Below are 22,016 nucleotides of genomic sequence, written 5' to 3' on the forward strand. Positions count from 1 at the left end.
TAACATGGTATAATGAAAACAAGGCATGGGTAAATTTCAAAGTTCATCTCTACTTCCCTGAAAAGTTATTACATAATTTTATTCAACAGCCCAAATCTTCAGTTGGTGGCTACTAAATTTCTTTTCTCTAAAATGATAACATAAGAATTTACATAAAAATTATGAATGTGTATTTTCAAGCCAAAAAGTCATTAAAGAAAGAGAACTTAAAAAGCTGTTTCCTCAACCTTTTTATACACTAAGGTTATTTTTCCTGTATAAATTCCTGTATAATTTTCCCTGTATAATCATTGGCAAATGATTATAATACAAGCCAAATAAAATCAAAAGCAATTTCATCCTAAGCATTGACAAAGCCTTTTTTTTTAATGTCAGCTTATTTCAGTCAAGAAATGAGTCAATAGACAACTATTACTTATAATCACTGCCAATGAGAAATTACTACTCTACTGAGAGAGCCAGAAAATCATGAAATGGGTTAGCACCGAAAAGAGTCTTAAAATTTATCAGATCTAAGCTTTTATGGATGTCACATCCCTTTTAATTCTGAAAAACAGAATCCAGATCAAATTAATTCTAACATATAAATGTACATGAATAGCATCCATTATATTCTTAAAGTAGAAACACATACATACATATAACCTCCAGATCTTTAGTTTATTAATATCCAGAGTAAGACTCAGTTGAGATTCCAAAACTTATATCACAGTTGACCTTCAGGCACTAAACTGGATCAAATAGACAAGTAGAAAGGAGCCGAAGGCACAAAACCCTACTACATCGTTTCTCAACAGAATCCTTTCTACCTTGCGGTCTGCTCCCTCTGAAATAGGTAGAATAGGTAGGAGAATAAATAAGTTCAAGGCTGCCCCTACCTATTCACAAGGAATACAAGAAAGAGACACCTTAGGAGTCCTAATACACAAGTAACAAACAAGCAATCTCAGTTTCTTTTCCCCTTCTGCTTTTTCTCCCCTTCCTTCCCATAATCATTCACTTTTGTTTTGTCTCACTTTAACTTCTTTAACCTAGTTCTTTTTTTTTCCTCTCCTTCACTTTTTCTGAGTGGAGCATGTGGTAAGACAAAAAGTAAGGGAGAGAAGTGGTTAAAAAAAAGGAAGTAAAATGGAAGATAAGAGATGGAAAAGACAGATATAGTAGGTTATGTTTTTAAATTATCCCCATATCACAAAGTCCGCTAATCTCTTTCCATGGAATACATAGTACCACAATATAAAGCTGAGAATATCACAGAACATGGTCAAGAACTTAAGAGAAGGGCTAAAGAAAAATACTATTTTTAAGCAAAAACAACTTCCTCCTCTACAGCATCTAATTTTAAAACAAACTCTAAGTTTGCTCAAGTTTAAGAAAAAAATTAATTTCTTACATAAATGCTGAAAGCTTCTGATGAGGCATTGGTAAATCGAAGAGACAGGAAAAAAGCTTTCTCCTTGTTCGTTGTAACAAAGAAACCCTCCTTTCCCTGCCCCATCACAGCCTACACAAATTCCAGACATGTTAGAGGACACAAGGGCACATTATGGGGCCTGAAAGGCAGTACTTATTAGGACTCTAAGCACTCATCTGCAAGTAGGAACAAAACAGAAATTAAAAACTGGACCAAGTGAATTGTATTTGCCAACACATAGATGAAACGCAAGAGTAGTCTCCCATCACACTGAAAGTTGTATTAGACAAAACAATCACACAATATAAACAGTATAAGGACAAGCAGTTTTATAATATAAAAGGAAGGGTGATCCCTACCTCACGTCATACACAAAAAATAAATTCCAGACAGAATAAAGATCCAAATATGAAAAGCCAATTTTTTTTATTTTTATTGGAATATAGTTGCTTTACAATGTTGTGTTAGTTTCTACTGTACAGCAAAGTGAACCAGTTATACATGTACATATATACATTCTTGTTTAGATTCCCTTCCAAAAAAGTCAAACTTTAAAAAGAATAAATTAATGAGGCAGAAAAAAGACTTCTTAAACATGACATAAAATGCACAATCCACAAAGAAAAGATTGAAACATTTAACTACATTAAAATTTTAAATGTCTGTTCAACAAATAACATTATAAACAAAGTTCTCAAAAAATGAAGTCGCAGTGCCTCTGGAGAGAGGAACTGGATGAAAGAACAGGAGTGGGAGAGAAACTTTTCACTGTATGCTTTTTTGTATTTTCTGGATTTTTGACTCGTGAACATACTACCCATTCATAATAAATAAATAAATAACAAATAAATGTAAAACTTTAAAAGTAATAATAAAAGACAAGCCATAAACTGAAAAAAAAATTTGTCAAAAGATATAACCAAGTAATTCATAGAAGAGGGGTCTAAATGACTAATAAACATGAACAGAATCTTAACTTTAGAAGTTATCAGGGTAAAGAAAATTGAAAAATGGTATTTTTCCCCACCCATCATTTTGGCATAAACTATCAGATTCAGGTGATATCTTCTTATTCTTAGTTTGCTAAGGGTTATTTATTTATTATCATGAGTCTGTGCTTAATTTCATCAAAATTTTTTGACAATCATATAATTTTTCTCCTTTATTTTGTTTATGTAGTGAATGAATGATTAATGTTAAACCAGCTGGGCATTTCTAGAATAAACCCAATATTATAATAATGTATTATCATTTTTATATATTACCGAATTTGGTTTGCTAATAGTTTGTTTAGGTTTCTCCATTTATGTTCATAAGTGAGATTATCGTGGAATTGTTCTTTCTTATATTGTCTTCATTAGGTTTTGTATCAAGGTTGTGCTGGCCTTACAAAGTGAGTTGGGGAGTGTGTCCTATTTTTCTGTTTTCTGAAAAAGTTTGTGTCATTTCTTCTTTAAATGTTTGATGGAATTGGCTGATGAAGCCATCTGGACTTAGAGTTTTCTTTGTAAGGTTTTTAATTATATATACTCAATTTATTTTGTGTTACAGAACTATTAAAATTTTCTATTTCTTCTTGTATTAATTTTGGTAAGCCAGATATGTCTAGGGTTTTGTCTATTTCACATAAATATTCAAACTTTACTGGCATAAACTTGTTCATAATATCCTCTTAGGAGCTTTTTGATGTGTCCAGGTTCTGTAGTGATGTCCTCCTCCTTGTTCCCGATATTGGTAATTTATGTTTTCTCTCTCTTTTAATTTATGAATCTTATTAGAGATTTAGCAATTTTTTTTTTTTTTTTTTTTTTTTTTGCGGTACGCGGGCCTCTCACCGCTGCGGCCCCTCCCGCTACGGAGCACAGGCTCCAGACGCGCAGGCCCAGCGGCCATGGCCCACGGGCCCAGCCGCTCCGCGGCATGCGGGATCCCCCCGGACCGGGGCACGAACCCGCGTCCCCTGCATCGGCAGGCGGACCCTCAACCACTGCGCCACCAGGGAGGCCCGAGATTTAGCAATTTTTATTAGCTTTGTCAAGGTTCCAGCTTTTGGTTTTACTGAACTCCTCTATTACATGTTTGTTGTTTATTTCACTAATTTCTGCTCTTATATTTATTACTTCCTTTCTTCTTTACTGGATTCAGGATAAGGTGGCACTGCAAATCAATGGGGAATGAATGACTTTTTCACGAAATGGTGCCAGGACACGTGGACATCTATAGGGGAAAAAATGAAAATTGACACCTATGTCACTATACACAAGGTCAATTCCAGGTGAATTATAGATCTAAAGGTGAACAACAAAACAATAAGCCTACTAGAAGGTAATATAGAAGAATATATTATTGAACTCAGGGTGGGGAAATAATTTTTAAATAACACATAAAAAATATTAAAGAAAAAGATCAATACAATTGACTTCATTAAAATGAGAACTTGTGTTTATCAAAAGACACCATCAAGAAAGTGAAAATGACAGGCACAGAGTGGGAAAATATATCTACAATACATACAGCAAAAAATGGCTCATATCTTGAATATATGTAGACTTCGTATTAATCAATAAGAAAAAATAAATAGCCTAATAGAAAAACAAGCATGAGATTTCCATAAAATCTCATTTAAAAAGCTACTCAATATCATTAGACACCAAGGAACTGCAAATTAAAAAACAATGACAGGGCTTCCCTGGTGGCGCAGTGGCTAAGAATCCTCCTGCCAATGCAGGGGACACGGGTTCGAGCCCTGGTCCGGGAAGATCCCACATGCAGTGGAGTAACTAAGCTCGTGGGCCACACCTACTGAAGCCTGCACACCTAGAGCCCATGCTCCGCAACAAGAGAAACCACCGCAATGAGAAGCACCGCAACGAAGAGTAGCTCCCACTCGCCACAACTAGAGAAAAGCCCGCACGCAGCAACGAGGACCCAACGCAGCCAAAAATAAATAAATAAATTATTTTTTAAAAAGACAAAAAATAGGGCTTCCCTGGTGCGCAGTGGTTGAGAGTCCGCCTGCCGATGCAGAGGACACGGGTTTGTGCCCCGGTTTGGGAAGATCCCACATGCCGCGGAGCGGCTAGGCCCGTGAGCCATGGCCAATGAGCCTGCGTGTCCGGAGTCTGTGCTCCGCAACGGGAGAGGCCACGACCGTGAGAGGCCCGCTTACCGCAAAAAAAAAAAAAAAAAAAAAGACAAAAAATACAGTGTTTAGAGATACAGTCTCCAACTTACAATGGTTCAACTTACGATTTTTCAACTTTATGATGGTGTGAAAGCAATATGCATTCAGTAGAAACCGTACTTCAATTTTGAATTTTGATCTTTTCCCAGGCTAGCAATATGTAGTAGAATACTCTTTCGTGATGCTGGACAGCAACCATCCTGTACCCATACAACCATTGTTTTTTCACTTTCAGTAGAGTAGTCAATAAACTACATGAGATATTCAACGCTTTATTACAAAATAGGCTTTGTGTTAAATGATTCTGACCAATTATAGGCTAATGTAAGTGGTCTGAGCATGTTTAAGGTAGGCTAGGCTAAGCTATCATGTTCAGTAGGTTAGGTGTACTAAATGCATTTTCGACTCCATCATAAATCAAGGAAGATCTGTATTTGCTTAAGTAGCAAAATTGTAAAGAGAAGCAAAGATGTATTTACCATTCAGGATAATGGTTACCTTTGGGGGTTTGTGATTATGAGGAGGCCAGAGGGCATAAGGGGAGTTTCTAGGGTGTTAGCACTGTTTTTGTGATAAAGTATTCAGCTGGGGGAAAGGGGAGTGGTTCATTTGAGGTAAATCTGGAAAATGTTAACATTTGTTGAAGCTGGGTGTTAGAAAGAGTACTGATTATATTATTACTTGTATATATAACCAACATCCTTGATGACAAATTTTTTTAAGAAACCAAGTAGTTTTGACCTAAGTCTTGCTACAACTTGATGTAAATATCACAGAAAATCTAAGTACAGTATATACTAAAGGTTAATTTCCTCATCATAAAGGTTTCTGCATAAATGTCTAGAACCAGGAGAATTAGTAGTTAAGTGTACAGGCATACAGAAATAGCAAGGACTCCAGTATTTAAATGCATATACTAGGCAACTATCCCAAAGAGTAATAGAGGTAAGACCTACCCCTCAAACAGGATATTTTTTATTACCTATAGTCTGCAATGATTACTTTTACCACTAGATGGATCTCTACATGTAAGGTGATATGCTTAGTGAAAGGACAGGAAACAAAATTCACAGCTGAAAAATCAATTACATAAAAATGAAATGCAGGTGCTTTTGAGGCATGTTGAACCCATGAATCTGCAAAATTCAAGGCAGTGGGAGAAAAAAAAAAAAAACCTGTATCCTGCAGATGTATCTTTTGGCTGACTACTACCAAAACTCCATACCCACAAAACTAAATGTTTCCTCCCTAGTGAATTGCTTAACTTGATTTGTTCTCCAAGAACCACAATCTTGGCAACATCTATCAAAATATGAGCTATATTTAAAGTTGTCTAAACCTGACTTACCACCCTGAGAGAAGTATGCACTCTCTTACTACTTTTTCAATCTCTGGCTCTGAAACATGGCTTTAAATGTGTCACTTTATTGGAAAGCTGTTAGATATGAATACAAGTATTAAAGAAGAGGCTATTATTCTTCCCTTTTTCTACATGCCAAAGTTAAACTGGTATTATGAAAGTTGTACATAAAAAGAAAGGATAAAAGTAGGTCCCGTGTGTCCAAGCTGGCAGGGTTTTTATAACAGAAACAGTTTAAAGTTGATAAGTAGTACCACAGTTTTTCAGGAAATAATATAAAATTTCTTAAACAAAAATTTTGAAACACTTACATCCCAAGATCTGCCCTTAAAAGTAGCTATCCAAGGTTTTGTAATATGGACCTCTTATCACTAATTTAGACTCCACTCATCTACAAAAATATATTTGGGGCTTCCCTGGCAGCACAGTGGTTAAGAATCTGCCTGCCAATGCAGGGGACACGGGTTCGAGCCCTGGCTCAGGAAGATCCCACATGCCGAGGAGCAACTAAGCCCGTGCACCACAACTACTGAGCCTGCACTCTAGAGCCCACGAGCCACAACTACTGAGCCCGTGTGCCACAACTACTGAAGCCTGCGCGCCTAGAGCCCGTGCTCCGCAATGAGAAGCCATGACAATGAGGAGCCCCAGGCACTGCAACAAAGAGTAGCCCCCGCTCCCCGCAACTAGAGAAAGCCCGCGTACAGCAACGAAGACCCAACACAGACAAAAATAAAAATAAATAAATAAAAATATATATATATTTGGCCCCTATATTTACTTGATCCCAACTTGAACTAATTTCAGACTACTAGAGCAACTTGATCTGAATTAAAGTGGCAGATGAAGGAATTCCTGATTGCTTACCCTCTTAACCTAAACATTCTGGAAATGTGATCAAGATTTTGCCCTATGAAATGACGATGAAAACTTCTCAGTCAAGAAGGCTAATTATTCTTCCTACGAGCACCAATAACACAAGTTTATTAACATATATTTAACTTGTCAATTTTTATCCCTTTGGGTGTCACAAGAATTAGTATTAATTCTGTTGCTGCCACCTCCCTTACTTTTTCTCCCCCTGGCTGGTGTACAATTGGAAGAAAGTTTACTTGTATTAGAAAAGTAACAGCAAAATTCCCTATTCATTTGGAGAAAGTTCTATAGGATGCTTCACTGACAGCACAGTGTCTCTCGTATCATTATCTTAAAGCTGTTTACCCCTCAAAAAAGTATAGTCAAAGCTGCAGGAGACTATCTTTTCCTACAGACTTTAAATGCCATGAGCCTCAAGCAATTAAAACCAAAGTATTTCTACCTAGGGTCAGATTAGGTTCCAAAAGACTACTTCTAAATCCACTTGTTCCAAAGTCCAGAGTGATATTAATACTATCCAAGAGACAGCTAATGCTTTTGCTCTGGAATATGACTTGTTCATATCTATATAACTTCACATATTGAAAATTCTTAAGAGCTTTAATCTCTTAGTCAGTATTCTACGAAACTAATCGTAAGTCTCTTCATCAACCATCATAAGAAGGTGAATTGCTTTTCTGAGGCACATGTTAGCCAAACAAGAAATCACAGCCACTCACATGTCATTTAAATTCAAACTAACCGTGATCTACTGAGTGCTTTATAATTTTAAGAAATTGTAAGGTACAGGAACAAGAAACTAAACTAAGTCTCTGGCATCCAGAAGCTTAAAATTCACTGAACACTACAAGATACTATTTTTTTTCCACTATGTCTGTTTTCAAAAATACAAGTGGTCAATTACAGGTGCAATTAGCACATGGGCACCCAGAAGACCCCATGAGATGACTTTAAAAATTGGGTTGCGGGGCTTCCCTGGTGGCACAGTGGTTGAGAGTCCGCCTGCCGATGCAGGGGACACGGGTTCGTGCCCTGGTCTGGGAAGATTCCACATGCTGCGGAGCGGCTAGGCCCATGAGCCATGGCTGCTGAGCCTGCGTGTCCGGAGCCTGTGCTCTGCAACAGGAAGAGGCCACAACAGTGAGAGGCCCGCGTACCGCAAAAAAAAAAAAAAAAAATTGGGTTGCGAACAATTTTTCTTTTATTGCATTTGCACATAAATGTTAGTCTTTTAAGTGTCATTATTTTAAAGAGATCTTAGGCATTCTGCTAAAACTCCTTTGAAACTGGAAGCAATTATGAGATTTTTTTCACTGTAGTAAATCTTAAGCAACCACCACTTTGGGGAAACACAATACAATACGCTTTCCCACTCAGAACTGTGAGTGACACCGACTGTTGAGATGATGAGATATTGAAAAGACAGATTCTAATGTATGAGATTTTACGGTGCATGAAGTATATTAATACTTTTGAAATGAAATTTTTACAATTTAAATATTCCAATTTCTTTTCAACACTTTTATTTCTTAACACCTAAAAAGAACCTATTGTGTCAGTTAAAATATTTATGCTTTAATAAATTTAGGCTTTATCCTCTGTACAATCTTTTTTTTTTTTTTTTTTTGCTGAGTGCAGGCTTTCACTAGTTGTGGTGCACAGGCCTCTCATTGTGGTGGCTTCCCTTGTTGCAGAGCACAGGCTCTAGGTGCACAGGCTTCAGTAGTTGTGGCTTACGGGTTCCAAAGTGCAGGCTCAGTAGTTGTGGTGCACGGGCTTAGTTGCTCCACAGCATTGGGATCTTCCTGGACCAGGGATCGAACCCATCTCCCCTGCATTGGCAGCCAGATTCCTAACCACTGCGCCACCAGGGAAGCCCCTCTGTACAATCTTTTTTTTTTATTTATTTATTTTTGTCTGTGTTGGGTCTTTGTTGCTGTGTGCGGTCTTTCTCTAGTTGCAGCGAGTGGGGGCTACTCTTCGTTGCAGTGCGCAGGCTTCTCATTGCGGTGGCTTCTCTTGTTGCAGAGCACAGGCTCTAGGCACGTGGGCTTCAGTAGTTGTGGCACACGGGCTCAGTAGTTGTGGCTCACGGGTTCCAGAACGCAGGCTCAGTAGTTGTGGCACACGGGCTTAGTTGCTCTGCAGCATGTGGGATCTTCCCGGACCAGGGCTCGAATTCATGTACCCTGCATTGGCAGGTGGATTCTTAACCACTGTGCCACCAGGGAAGCCCCCCTCTGTACAATCTTAATATACATACCCTGGGTTCAAATTTTCAATGAAAGTTTAACACAATGACATAACTGTATGTTTCACATTGGTGTACTTATTTTTAATATTTAAAAGCCAGTTTATTCGATGAAAAACATGGATTGAAAGATGACTGATCTCTTGCTTAGGGTCATCCTAACAAATGAAGCAGATTGAATGGCAGATCTAATTAAGGAGAGCTTGGTCACAAGGACAGCAGCCACAAAATGACCTGACCAAAAGAAAAAAATAATGTAGACCTTGTTACTTGAGTGAAGAAACTATTAGTGCAACCAATGCAGGGATTGTAGGGATTCCAAAATTCAGAAAACTTTAAAATGCTAAATAGACTTAAAAATACAAAAGCTAGCCACATTTCAAAGGGCTTATTATAGTGCATGTAGTGTTCTCTGATTAAAGTTTGACTTTCTTAGAGAGCAGAAAGTATTTGATGATAACATCAAGAATGTTACTAGGGCTTCCCTGGTGGCGCTAGTGGTTGAGAGTCCGCCTGCCGATGCAGGGGACACGGTTCGTGCCCTGGTCCGGGAAGATCCCACATGCTGCGGAGCGGCTGAGCCCGTGAGCCATGGCCGCTGAGCCTGCGCGTCCAGAGCCTGTGCTCCGCAACGGGAGAGGCCACAGCAGTGAGAGGCCCGCGTACCGCAAAAAAAAAAAAAAAAAAAAAAAGAATGTTACTAAATGATATTCCTGCACACTTTCTTGGTTTCTCATCTTCCCCTAATTGTTAGTTTCCTGTTATTTGGTGAGTTTTTCTTTGGTGTCATTGTTTTTACTTACTTGGTTTTATCCTTGTAATTGTGTTCAGCATAAAAATAAAACAAGTGGGACTTCCCTGGTGGCACAGTGGTTGGGAATCCACCTACCAATTCCCGGGACATGGGTTCGGGCCTTGGGCCGGGAAGATCCCACATGCCGCGGAGCAGCTACGCCCATGCGCCACAGCTACTAAGTCTGCGCTCTGGAGCCCATGAGACACAACTGCTGAAGCCCACGTGCCGCAACCACTGAAGCCCAGGTGCCTAGAGCCCGTGCTCCACAGCAAGGGAAGCCATCGCAATGAGAAGCCCGCGCACCGCAACGAAGAGTGGCCCCCGCTCGCCGCAACTAGAGAAAGCCTGCACGCAGCAACAAAGACCCAAAGCAGCCAAAAATAAATAAATAGATTTTAAAAAATAAAAAATAATAAAACAAGTGAAGAACTTCATTATGTAATCCCAATGTCATTCTTTAGTTACAATTCCTAAATTAATGAGGTTCCCCCCTCCCCAAAGGTACAATTAAAACACATGTAGCAATTGTAGCTGTCATAGGGCATGCAATTACAAATTTAATATTAAGAACCATGTGATTTCTATATTTCATTCATGAATTTTTTTTCTCTTTTCATTGATACTGATAGAACCCAACTGAGACATCTTTATCTCTAAACGGATAACATTATTTTAAAGCATGTCAAATAATGTCTTACTTCTTTATTGTAACACATTTCAGAAACTTGGACAAAGATCAACCAAATCATTTTAATTTTCTATGGTGAAAAATGAATGGAGCAAAAAAAGAAAATTAGGATCATATAATCAGGAACATTTTTGAAACAGATGTAGCTTTACATGGTATGTTGGACAATATTTTCTGTTGAAGTGGGGAAAGTTTATCTGTTATAGCTTGGCTCAGATCATTATCGTACTTTGTAATCTTACTGAGTCCCAAGAAATTTGTTTTATGCTATGTAATATACCCTGGTCAGTAAGCAAAAGAAATAAGGCCCAAACTTAATTAAACTTATATGCCTAATCTATATAGCTTTAAAGGAAGCATCTCATTTTCATACTTTTGAGTATACACAATATTTTAATTACATATTAATTTTTCTAAAACTTAAGGTTAATAAATACTACAGCATAATAAAACTCAGCTGGCAGGAGACTGAATTTTTCTGTGATTCTAACTGTTTCATTCTTGCAATAACAAAAAACTGGTGTCTAGCTTTCACGTAATAGTTCAGCTTGACAAATTATCTGTATTTAATTTCATAACTGATATCATTGTTTATGTTTTCATCTGATTATCTTAAAAGCTATGGCTTTATACAGTGTTACAGTTTGATACTAACACATTTCCCATTATAAATGTACTGTCATTAACGCACTCCATATTTAAATAATTATTTATAAGGTAAATCACAAAACTTGTAAGCTTCTGACAAACTCACTCTTTTTTTACCCATCACTATAGTTTTATACTTAACTACAGAAAAGAACAATGGTTTTCCTACAAGATTTTAAGTAGTGGCTAAAGACTGTAACACGAAAGATGATACAAGATCATTAACTGCCAAATGCATGGTACAGTCAATGAAAGCTCTAAGAATTCAGAGTTAGGAGAGAATCTTTCACCCTTATACAAGAGTTGAAATTTGAGGTAGGTCTTAAAGATGAGAAGGGTTTGACAGTGGAGGAAAAAAAAAAAGATAAGTAGTACTTAATTAAAGGACTTTTTTGTTTGGTTTTTTATTTGGTAGGTTTTTAGGAAACATAAAATGCTTTCTCCACACATTAGTGGCAAGCCCTTTTCAAAACGTAACTTGAAGCAAAGGAGGGTGCACAGGGGAGTTATGAAGATGGGTGTAGTGGACAACTGCCGTTCAAGCTTCCCACATCTGTTTCCCCTTGAGCAACAACCTCTTCCGATCCTTTAATTTATGTAGTTTGGTGGGCTGACCCTACTCCCTGGCCACCAGTGTGAGCATATGACCCAAGCTCACCTCATCGAAACATTTTATCCTCCTCACTGATTCAGACAAAGGCCCGCAAGTCAAACCAGGACAAAAAGACTCAATTCCAAGACTCTTGCTAGATGCTAAGATTGCTAACCAGATGGAAGACTGAAGCTGTTGGTGGTCCATTTCTGCCACCTTTTTGTGAAGAACCTGCCCTTTTATAAAGCAAATACAGAGATCGGATCTAAGAGAGTAAAAAGCAGATGCCTGGGACATTGAGATTTGAGATCTTCAATATAGATTGAGCTGTGCTTGATCTACGCCCTGGACTTTTGTTTCCTGAGCTAAGCAGTGTCTCTGTGCTTAAGCTAGTCTGTTTCTGTCACGTATGCCTGAAAGAGCCCTAACACACAGAGATGTGTAAGAGTGTCTGCCCACAGTACAAGCCCTCCTTTCCGTGCCTCCACCTCCAGAGGACAGAGCGGGCTTCTTGAGTACTCTGCCTCCCTCCTCCTCCTCTGGAGCCTCGGTTCTCCAAGATCAGTCTTGCAGGCTTCATCACCGCTGCCTCCAAAGCCTGCCCCTGCGGCCGTGGCTGGCAGCCTCTACTATTAAGTCACCCTCTCTTCTTCATATTTTCCTTTTTTAATTTTTGTCTTTTCCCTTGCTCTTCTCCCTTCCACACCATTTCTCCTAGTTTTTCACAATGCTTCCTAGTTTTTCACAAGCCAGTCCTGTTTTTTCGTACAAATTGGAACTTCTTTTCAGCCAAATCACAGCACATAGCATGCAGCCTTTGGTTCTTCAACTGAACTCATTTCAGCTATTTTCACTGTTCCACGTTACTCAGATTCTTTAAAAAAAAAAACAAAAAAAACCATAAAACTTCCAAACTTAATGCTGTTATGCCAAATTTAGAGCTAAATTCTGGAAAAGAGGGTATTATTCCAACTGATAATTATAACTGGAAGCTACTCTGGTGCAAAAGATCCATGTGCAATACCCAATCCTAGAACTAGACCAAAAAAACATTACTGTACGTTAGACCTTGGCAGAAATGTAGTAACCCTTTTAAAATTATATATATTTCCCATCATTACAAACACAAATTTCTAAAACCTCATATAACTACATGCCAGTAACCCCAAGTAAAAAGATATGAAAAGTTAAAGTAGCTTGCTCAAAGGCACGTACTGCTTTAACTGAGGGAAAAGTATCAATAAACAACGCACCTGCTGGGATCTTTGCATGTTTGAAATTACAAAGACCAATAAGGTAATACTATATATCTTAGACATCAGCCTGACTCAAAAAAATAAAATCAGATAAATTATATTTAACCTAATAACTATTGTTTAACAGTCTTGCTTCAGGCTCTTTATTCCAGAAAACTGTCATTCCATTTGGAATGCATATAGACCTTTACAAGCTTACACACATAGTTTGTCCGAGCAAATTTAAGCACCAATCACCTTCTTGTCCTCTGACTTGTTTCTGTCCCTCCTCATTCATTCAGATCCTACACACCACCTCATACTTTTCTATAGAATAGACTTACGTAGTGCTGAAGCAAAGGGAAGCTAGGAACTTGGAGATAAGATGATTCTCCATGTGCCAGTTATCAATTTATTGCCTCTCACCCATCATTGCCTACTCTGCAAAAATGCAGCCAGAGACTTTTAAGCGTATTTCCTTTTCCAGCTGGCACAACGTTAAGCATTATGAATAAAGAACACTGCAGAGACAGTGCAGGAGGCAGGGCCTTTCCCTTTCCGGTTCCAGGCTGCTCGTCCAGGCAAGCTCCTGCAGCATGCACAGCTTCTCCACTGACAGACTCCAGTTTACAGCAGCCAGCAGCACCCACAAGCCAGTTGCTTCCCCCCATGACACCTCCCTATTAACAGCTTTCCCCAGTGTCCTAAAGTGTTCTGGCAGGTTCCATAAGGTGAATTTCCAACAACTTCCACCACAGCAACTTCTCTGCCATTCTGTGAGCCACAGCCATGCCTTCTCCAATAAGGTGGGATCTCTGCCCTAGGGTGCCTCTTCTTAGTACATTCTATCTCAGCCCTGTGTATAACAGTGGATTCTTTTCTTTTTTTCAGCTTTATCAAGCTATAACTGGCAGACAAAGTTATAAGATATTTAAAGTGTACAACATGACGACTTGGTATACACAGCTGATTCTGATTTCTCCCATTTGTATATTGTTTAGAGATCTCTTTAGTTCTTATTAGCCAATCCCTTGTTACTCCAATCCCGTTATAATCAATAATTCTTTATACTAAACTTTCTTTATTCAAATTACTGTATAGTTTCTGTGTCCTAGCTGAACCGTGACTGATATAGCAGGTAAAAACTAGCAAAACATCAGCACAAAATAGATGGGCTCTGGCATTTCTAGAAACAGCCCATTCTAAAAGATGTTTAATAAAACGTAATTAAAAGGGTTCACTCCAGGTAGCCAGACGGTATCTTCAGGAAGAAAGTACTGATAAGTGCTGATTTGAAAAAAAAAAAAAGGGAGGGACTTCCCTGATGGCTCAGTGGTTAAGAATCCACCTGCCAATGCAGGGGACACGGGTAAGAGTACTAGTCTGGGAAAATCCCACATGCCACGAAGCAACGAAGCCCGTGCGCCACAACTACTGAGCCTGCACTCTAGAGCCCGTGAGCCACAACTGCTGAAGCTCGTGCACCACAACTACTGAGCCCACGTGCCACAACTACTGTGCACCTAGACCCCGTACTCCACAACAAGAGAAGCCACTGCAATGAGAAGCCCATGCACCACAATGAAGCGTAGCCCCCGCTCGCTGCAACTAGAGAAAGCCCGTGCACAGCAACGAAGACCAATGCAGCCAAAAATAAAATTTAAAAAAAAAGGAGAAAGCAATAATCTAATCAATCAGCTGTAATGTGTCTCTTTCAAGGATGAAATGGGAAAACCTGACATACATATCAGGTATATTCTTTTTTTTTTATTGAAGTATACTTGATTTACAATGTTTCAGGTGTACAGCAAAGTGATTTAGCCATATATATACATATATATATGTATATATACTCTTTTTCAGATTCTTTTCCATTATAGGTTATTAGAAGATATTGAAGATAGTTCCCTGTGCTATACAGTAGGTCCTTGTTGGTTATCTATTTTATATATAGTAGTGTGTATCTGTTAATCCCGAACTCCTAATTTATCCCTCTCCCCCATCCTTGCCTTTCCCCTTTGGTAACCATAAGTTTGTTTTCTATGTCTATAAGTCTATTTCTGTTTTGTAAATAAGTTCATTTATATTCTTCATGCAAATTACCTAAATTGCCTTTATCGAATGGCTTGTAAGCCTGGATAGAGTCAGTCCCCAAACCCATCTAATGGATAAAATAGTTTCTGGACTTGCAATAACAAAAAAGACTGCCACTCTCTGAGGACTTCCACACAACCACCCAGCAACCTCCCTCTTTTGCACTGTTTAATCTCACAAACTCTACAGCTAAAGGTTAGAGGGAAAGAAAGGTAGGCCACTGACCAGTTTATACAGATTAACTTTAAAATTCTATTTTCTTCTTCCCCCCTCCTTCTACCAAGACTGGCCTTGTCTATAAATATAATGGTCAAACTCTCTAAGCCAGATAACTGATAAAAATGTAAAATAAAAAGATTCAGATTCAAGAAAGACCCCTGAAGAATCTATTCCTCATTACCGTTCATAGAATTTGACAGTACAAATAAAACACTGGATTCAGGGAGTTCCCTGGTGGTCCAGTGGTTAGTTAGGACTTGGCACTCTCACGGCCATGGCGCCAGGTTCAATCCCTGGTCAAGGAACTAAGATCCTGCAAGCCTCCAGGGTCGGCCAAAAAAAACCACAACAAATTGGATTCAGACATTTAAACCATGTTTTCCGCTTGTACAAGTGAGAACAGACAATTTTTCCTAAGATCAATAGGTTCCATCTACCACTTTTCTCAAAGGACCACACTGCTGTCTTATAAGAGAAAGAACAATATAACAAAAAAGACTTCAGGAAATCTACGGGGTAGGTAAATCAGCAGGATACAGGACACTTTCCCCATCTTCAGGCACCTTCCTTATCCTCCAAAAACATTTCCAAAATGGGATGTAAGTATCCCAAAGTCTGTTCCAAAGCTCCCTAAGTTCCATGGGCAGGCTTGGGCTCCAAAACTTAGACGCTGCCGGCATATTAACTGTCTCCAGCTTTTCACAAGTGCTATCACTTCCGCGGCTTGCTCTGCCTCCGTCCACCCCTATATGTTCCCGTTTGCTTTTTCTGGTTCACAGTGGGTTTCTTTTTTTCCAGTGAATATTGAGGTTAGAAAGCCTGTGACTCTTTGTTATCAATTTCCCCTCTTCATCTAATAATAGTTAGTACTTTCTTTTTATGTTGTTTTTCAACTCAAAAAGTACTGAGCTATATTTCCCTACTGCCGATTGCGTGGGGAGGTGGCTATATTTCTTTTCCTGCTTTAGCTTTTTCTTTTTCTCTCTTTGGCCCTTAAGAGTCTCTATTATTTTTATACCACTACTGGTAGAGTGGACACCTTCTATTTGTGGATTCTCCTTATTATTAGGTGCAGGCTTAAAATAATAACGAAGAAATAGAAATAGAAAGCTAGACAGTTCTGAACAGATGATCATATATTCTCCAACATGCAAATATGTGTTGATCTGTGCAAATCAGACTCTTTCCTCTTCTTTATGGAATACAAGGGGACACACCACCAACAGAACATTAGAAAGGTTAATATCTGCAGAACATAAAATAATTTGCATGGCATTTATCACCACAAGGTAATATTTTATATCTTAAAAATGACAAAAACTATTATTCATTCATTATTGACCACCTAGACAAAGCTAACTGTTGGGAATACGTAATAAAAATATACGTGTCTCCCCCTAAAAAGTTTTAGAAAACTCAACTTCTCTTTTACAATATGAACAGTTTCAGGTTCAGATAAGATTCTGGGAATATCTACTGATCATGTAACTAATACTATAGCCCAAAATTTAAATTCAAACAGCAACTTCCTTTAAAGAAATTCAAACAGTTCCCACTACAGAAAGGTATTTTGTCTTCAGATTTTCATCACAATTCAAGATTTTAGAGCAGGCTGAAGGATGATCTAATCAAATTTATCAACCCCCTCTATGGTTTCTGGGCAAAAAAAAACGATCAACCATTTATAGGCAGCTCCAAGAGGGAAAACCTCTTCCCTATAAAATAGTTAATAACATATTCAACCACTCCCATCTCTGCTAAGGAGGGATTCCAGTGCCCACTCACAAACCCAGCTTTCCAAGATTTGGAATCTCCTATTCAGTATAAACAGCACCAACAGACACAAAGCCAAAGCACCAGGGCAATGTAAATAAGCTCACTCTACTGAGTTCTAATATACACCTACTCAATTAAGACAACTGAGGTCTCAAAGCTGGGGTAAGACCACCTGGAAATTCTTTCTAGGAAAAGCTAAATTTCAGTGTTCCTGCTTAGGAGAAAACACTCTAAAAATAAAGTAATGATTTCCTAAACTGCAGATCCCTCTGATCTGGTCTTTAGTTGTTCTACTAGGAGAAAGAAAACGTATTACGTATGGAGTGGTTATTATCTACTAGGCTCAACGCTAAGAGCTTTAAAAGGATTGTCTGATTTAATTCTGACATTCTCTGGAATAGACATCATTATGTCCATTTACAGATGAAGAAACTGAAGCTGAGATAAGTTTAAAAATTGGCCCAGGGCTTCCCTGGTGGCGCAGTAGTTGAGAGTCCGCCTGCCGATGCAGGGGACACAGGTTCGTGCCCTGGTCCGGGAAGATCCCACATGCCGCAGAGCGGCTGGGCCTGGTAGCCATGGCCGCTGAGCCTGCGCGTCCGGAGCCTGTGCTCCGCAACGGGAGAGGCCACAACAGTGAGAGGCCCGCATACCGGGGGGAAAAAAAAAATTGGTCTAAGTATTTTATTCTTTTTGGTGCTACTGTAAATATGATTCTTTTCCTAATATCCTTTACAGATAGTTCATTCTATCTGTATAGAAACACAACTGATTTTTGTAGGTTGATTTTGTATCCTGCAACTTAAACTTGTTTATTTCTAACAGTTTTTTTGTTAGTGTCTTACGGGTTTTCTCTATATAAAATCATGTTGGGACTTCCCTGGTGGTCCAGTGGTTAAGAATCCGCCTTCCAATGCAGGGGACGCGGGTTCAATCCCTGGTTGGGGAACTAAGATCCCACACACTACGGGGCAACTAAGCCCACGTGCGGCAACTACTGAGCCCGCGCGCCACACCTAGAGCACCCGCATGCCGCAATAAAAACAAGAACAAAAGACAAGTGTTGGTGAGGATGGGGAGAAATTGGAACATTTGTACACTGTTGGTAGGAAAGCAAAATAGGGCAGTGGTATAGCAAATAGTATGGAGGTTCCTCAAAAAAATTAAAACTAGAATTACCATATGATCCAGCAATCTCACTTCTGTGTATTTATCCAAAATCGCTGAAATCAAGATCTCAAAGAATTATTAGCACTCTCACGTTCACTGAGGCATGATTAACAACAGCCAAGATGTGGAAACAACCTAAATGTCCATGAACATACAAACAGACAAGCAAAATGTAGTATACACATAGAATGGAATATTACTCGCCTTTAAAAAAGAAAATTCTGCAATATGTGACAACATGGATGAACCCTGAGGACATTATGCTAACTGAAATACGACAGTTGCAGAAAGACAAGTGATTCCACTTATATGAGGTATTCACTTACATGAAGTATCTAAAATAATCAAATTCACAGAACTAAAGAGTGGAATGGGGGTTGCCAGCAGCTGGAAGAGGAGGAATGTGGAGTTACTAATTAACAGGCATAAAGTTCCAGTTAAGCAAAATGAACAAGCTCTTGAAATCTGGTGTACAACACTGTACCTATAGTCAACAGTACTTATTGTACTCTTAAAATTGTACCAGCAGGGTAGATCTCACGTTAAGTGTTTTTACTACAATAAAATTTTTAAAATGTTTAACTGGCCCAAGGACTCAAACCCATTTCCAACTGACACTCAAATCTGTGCTCCGACTTAAACCACACAAACTGCCTCGGAAGAGATTAAAAAGTACTGACTGACAGCGTTCTCTCTCTGCGCTGTTAGACGTTAGGAAATTCGCTTAACAGCTCTGGGCTTGAGCTTCCTCACCATCAACATGAGTCTCAGGGCAAAGGCAGGCAGCGCTGCCACCACCAACTGGTCGGTTTGCAGCCAACGCCGCTGGTGGTCCCCCAACGGGCATCAGCAGGACCAAGCGGGGGCCCAGCTGTAGCCCAGCGTCGCGGCCGGACCACCGCGCCTCAGCTCCCGCAGGCGCGAAGATGAGAAACGCCGCGGGAGAAAGGAACAAAGCCCGGCCCCGCTGGGTCACCGTGACCCGAGGGAAGGGCATCAGTACGACCAGCCCACGGCCTCGTTTCCAAGGCAGCTGGACCAAGAGCTTGTCTCACCTCCGGCCAGATTCGCCGGCTGGCACCTCCCCTTCACTCCGCGCCACAGTCGCCATCTTAGTCAGTAAACTTCTTTCACCACCCCCAACCCCGACCCCGCCCCCTGCCTTTGGATTGGCTAAGGTGTTTCCCCATCTTTTACACGATTGGATGACTTGACCGGCCCTCCTCAACTTAAACAGCTTCATGATATTATAGGTCTATTCAAATAACTAACCGTCCTTGGTCGCCCCCAGTCTTGGCGGAAAAGAAAGGAGGGGGGAACCCAGCCCCGAGGCCTGCCGGGAGTTGTAGTTTCTCATTTTGATTAACCCTTCGGATTCCACCGACTTTTAGGTTCAAGTCAGAAATACCAAGCCAATGCTCAAACTTTGTCCTGATGTATAAAACTCAGAATTACAGATCTGTTGAACTTGAAAGTGACTTTAAGAGTCGCTCTCTAAAATGCAAGATTCGTTTTCTGTCCTGATACAGATTGATATACCCAGAATTGTAGGTACAGAGTGGGAGCCAAGAAGTACCTATTAAATTTAGTTCACAGCCTGCTTTCTTTAGACAGCATACCGGGGGGATCACTTCTTCATTCCACCTACTCCCTTCCAGCTTCCCAAAGAACCCACAGAGTTTGCCTCTCTGATCTGAATCATGGAGATAAAACCTGTATAATTTTGTCCCTGGCTGAGCTTTAATCCTCAGTGGGAGAAATAACCATAATTATGCTTGCCCTCCCTTGCCTCACGGGCTTCTGGTGAGGATTAACTGAGGCAACAGATGCGAGAACATTGTAAACTTAAAGCATTAATTTTTTCTCTGTATTATCTTTCTCTGCTGGATTTTTCTAGGAATATTTTTCCTGTTGTTCCTTCTGCATCCTTTCACCTGAAGATCTCCCAGCACTCTCCTTCTCTTTTACTAAGCTCTATCCACATATATTTTAGTTTCTCAAAAGCCTTTGCTCTGTTGTTTTTCTGGCTGGCCTGCTTTATTATATTTCACATCTCAGTTTAAAAGTCACTGGTTCAGGGAATTCCCTGGTGGTCCTGTGGTTAGGACTCCGCACATCCACTGCCAGGGCCTGAGTTTGATCCTTGGTAGGTGATCTAAGATCCCGAGAGCCGTGTGGTGCAGCAAAAAAAAATAATAATAAATCAAAAAATAAATAAAAGGCACTGGTTCAGATGCCTTCCATGCCCCCCCCGAATAAATCAGTTCCCCTACTAAACTTTCACATAGCACTTATACTCTTCCTCATAGTTCTTATCACAACTTATATAGTTTGTGTGACCATTTGTTTCACGGGAGTGTTCCCAACTAGACTTCCTGCCACATGTGGGTGGAGGCTACATCTATTTTGCTCCCTGTGGCATGTGGCACATAGTGGCCTTCAAAAAATATTTTTTCAGCAAATGAATAAGTAAATCCTCAGGCTCTATTATCCAAATCAAAAATTGAATCAAGTATTCTAATAGATTATTTCAATTGATGAATTTATAAGTTTGGTAAAAGTGTCTAAATAAAATTGCATTTAGTTTTATGTTTAATAAATTGTCCTTATTGTACAAATGCATGGAAAGAAATGCAAAATTCAACAAATACATATCAGTGAAATTTTTCACTGAACCCCAGGCAGCCTTGGAAAATCCAGGTTGCATAACTGCTGTATATACAAAGCAGGGAACCCAAGACTCAAATTCTGCCCTTTCCTTGAAGTGTGAACAGGTTTCCCTCCCCCCCGCTGGCCCCATGACACCCAGGACATCAATTAATCGACTGACTGAATTAAACTGATGCTTTCGCACAGAAGAAATATTCAAAACTTTAAACTATTACCACTACAACTAGGAAGAACACCATATTTCTGGTTCATCTGTTTTGCTGACATTTTTTACACAAAGTCCTTCATGTTTGGGGAACTACACACCGTAGTTAAAGAGCATGGGCTCTGGAGTTAGTGAGCCTAGGCTCGAATCTGGCTCCATCACTTCTAGCTGTGTGACCCCAGACAAGTTACTTAACTTTCTGATTCTATTTCCTTTTCTGTAAAGTGAGGACAATGGTAATTCTCAGAGGCGTATTGTGAAGATTAAATGAGATAACCTCTGAGGAGCTGCTTCACAGCAGAGTGTCTGGCACACACTAAGTCTAGATAAATGTTCAAGGTGAGATGAATATTAAGAATGCTAAACTCGGGGCTTCCCTGGTGGCGCAGTGGTTGAGAGTCCGCCTGCCGATGCAGGGGACACAGGTTCGTGCCCCGGTCCGGGAAGATCCCACATGCCGCGGAGCAGCTGGGCCTGTGAGCCATGGGGCCACTGAGCCTGCGCGTCTGGAGCCTGTGCTCCGCAATGGGAGAGGCCACAACAGTGAGAGGCCCGCGTACCGCAAAAAAAAAAAAAGAATGCTAAACTCCACGGGAATTCCCTGGTGGTCCAGTGGTTAGAACTCTGAGCTTACACTTCAGGGGACACGGGTTCGATCCCTGGTCAGGGAACTAAGATTCTGCATGCTCCGCAGGTGAGGCCCAAAAAAAAGAATGCCAAACTCCCTTCTCAGATAACACTTCTATCTCCATTGCTGTGTGATAAGGACCATACATTACACTTGAGGTTACAGTTTAATCGGTTAGCCTGGAGAGGGGAGTGTCCCTCCTCAAAACCA

General features: G+C 39.9%; 1 protein-coding gene across 4 annotated transcripts in view; it reads right to left on the reverse strand.

Annotated features, from left to right (window-relative positions):
- The window catches only part of ARHGAP19 (Rho GTPase activating protein 19), a 60,304-nt gene extending 40,881 nt beyond the window's left edge, over positions 1-19,423 (reverse strand). For all 4 annotated transcript variants that reach the window (XM_060125358.1, XM_060125356.1, XM_060125357.1 and 1 more), the window contains exon 1: positions 19,359-19,423. In XM_060125358.1, coding sequence (XP_059981341.1) covers positions 19,359-19,414 — 56 coding nt within the window. In that variant the 5' untranslated portion in view covers positions 19,415-19,423. The remainder of the gene's footprint in view (positions 1-19,358) is intronic.
- Between the last annotated feature and the right edge of the window lie 2,593 nt (positions 19,424-22,016).

Source organism: Lagenorhynchus albirostris, chromosome 16 (assembly GCF_949774975.1).
Source record: "Lagenorhynchus albirostris chromosome 16, mLagAlb1.1, whole genome shotgun sequence".
Classification (NCBI taxonomy): Eukaryota; Metazoa; Chordata; class Mammalia; order Artiodactyla; family Delphinidae; genus Lagenorhynchus; species Lagenorhynchus albirostris.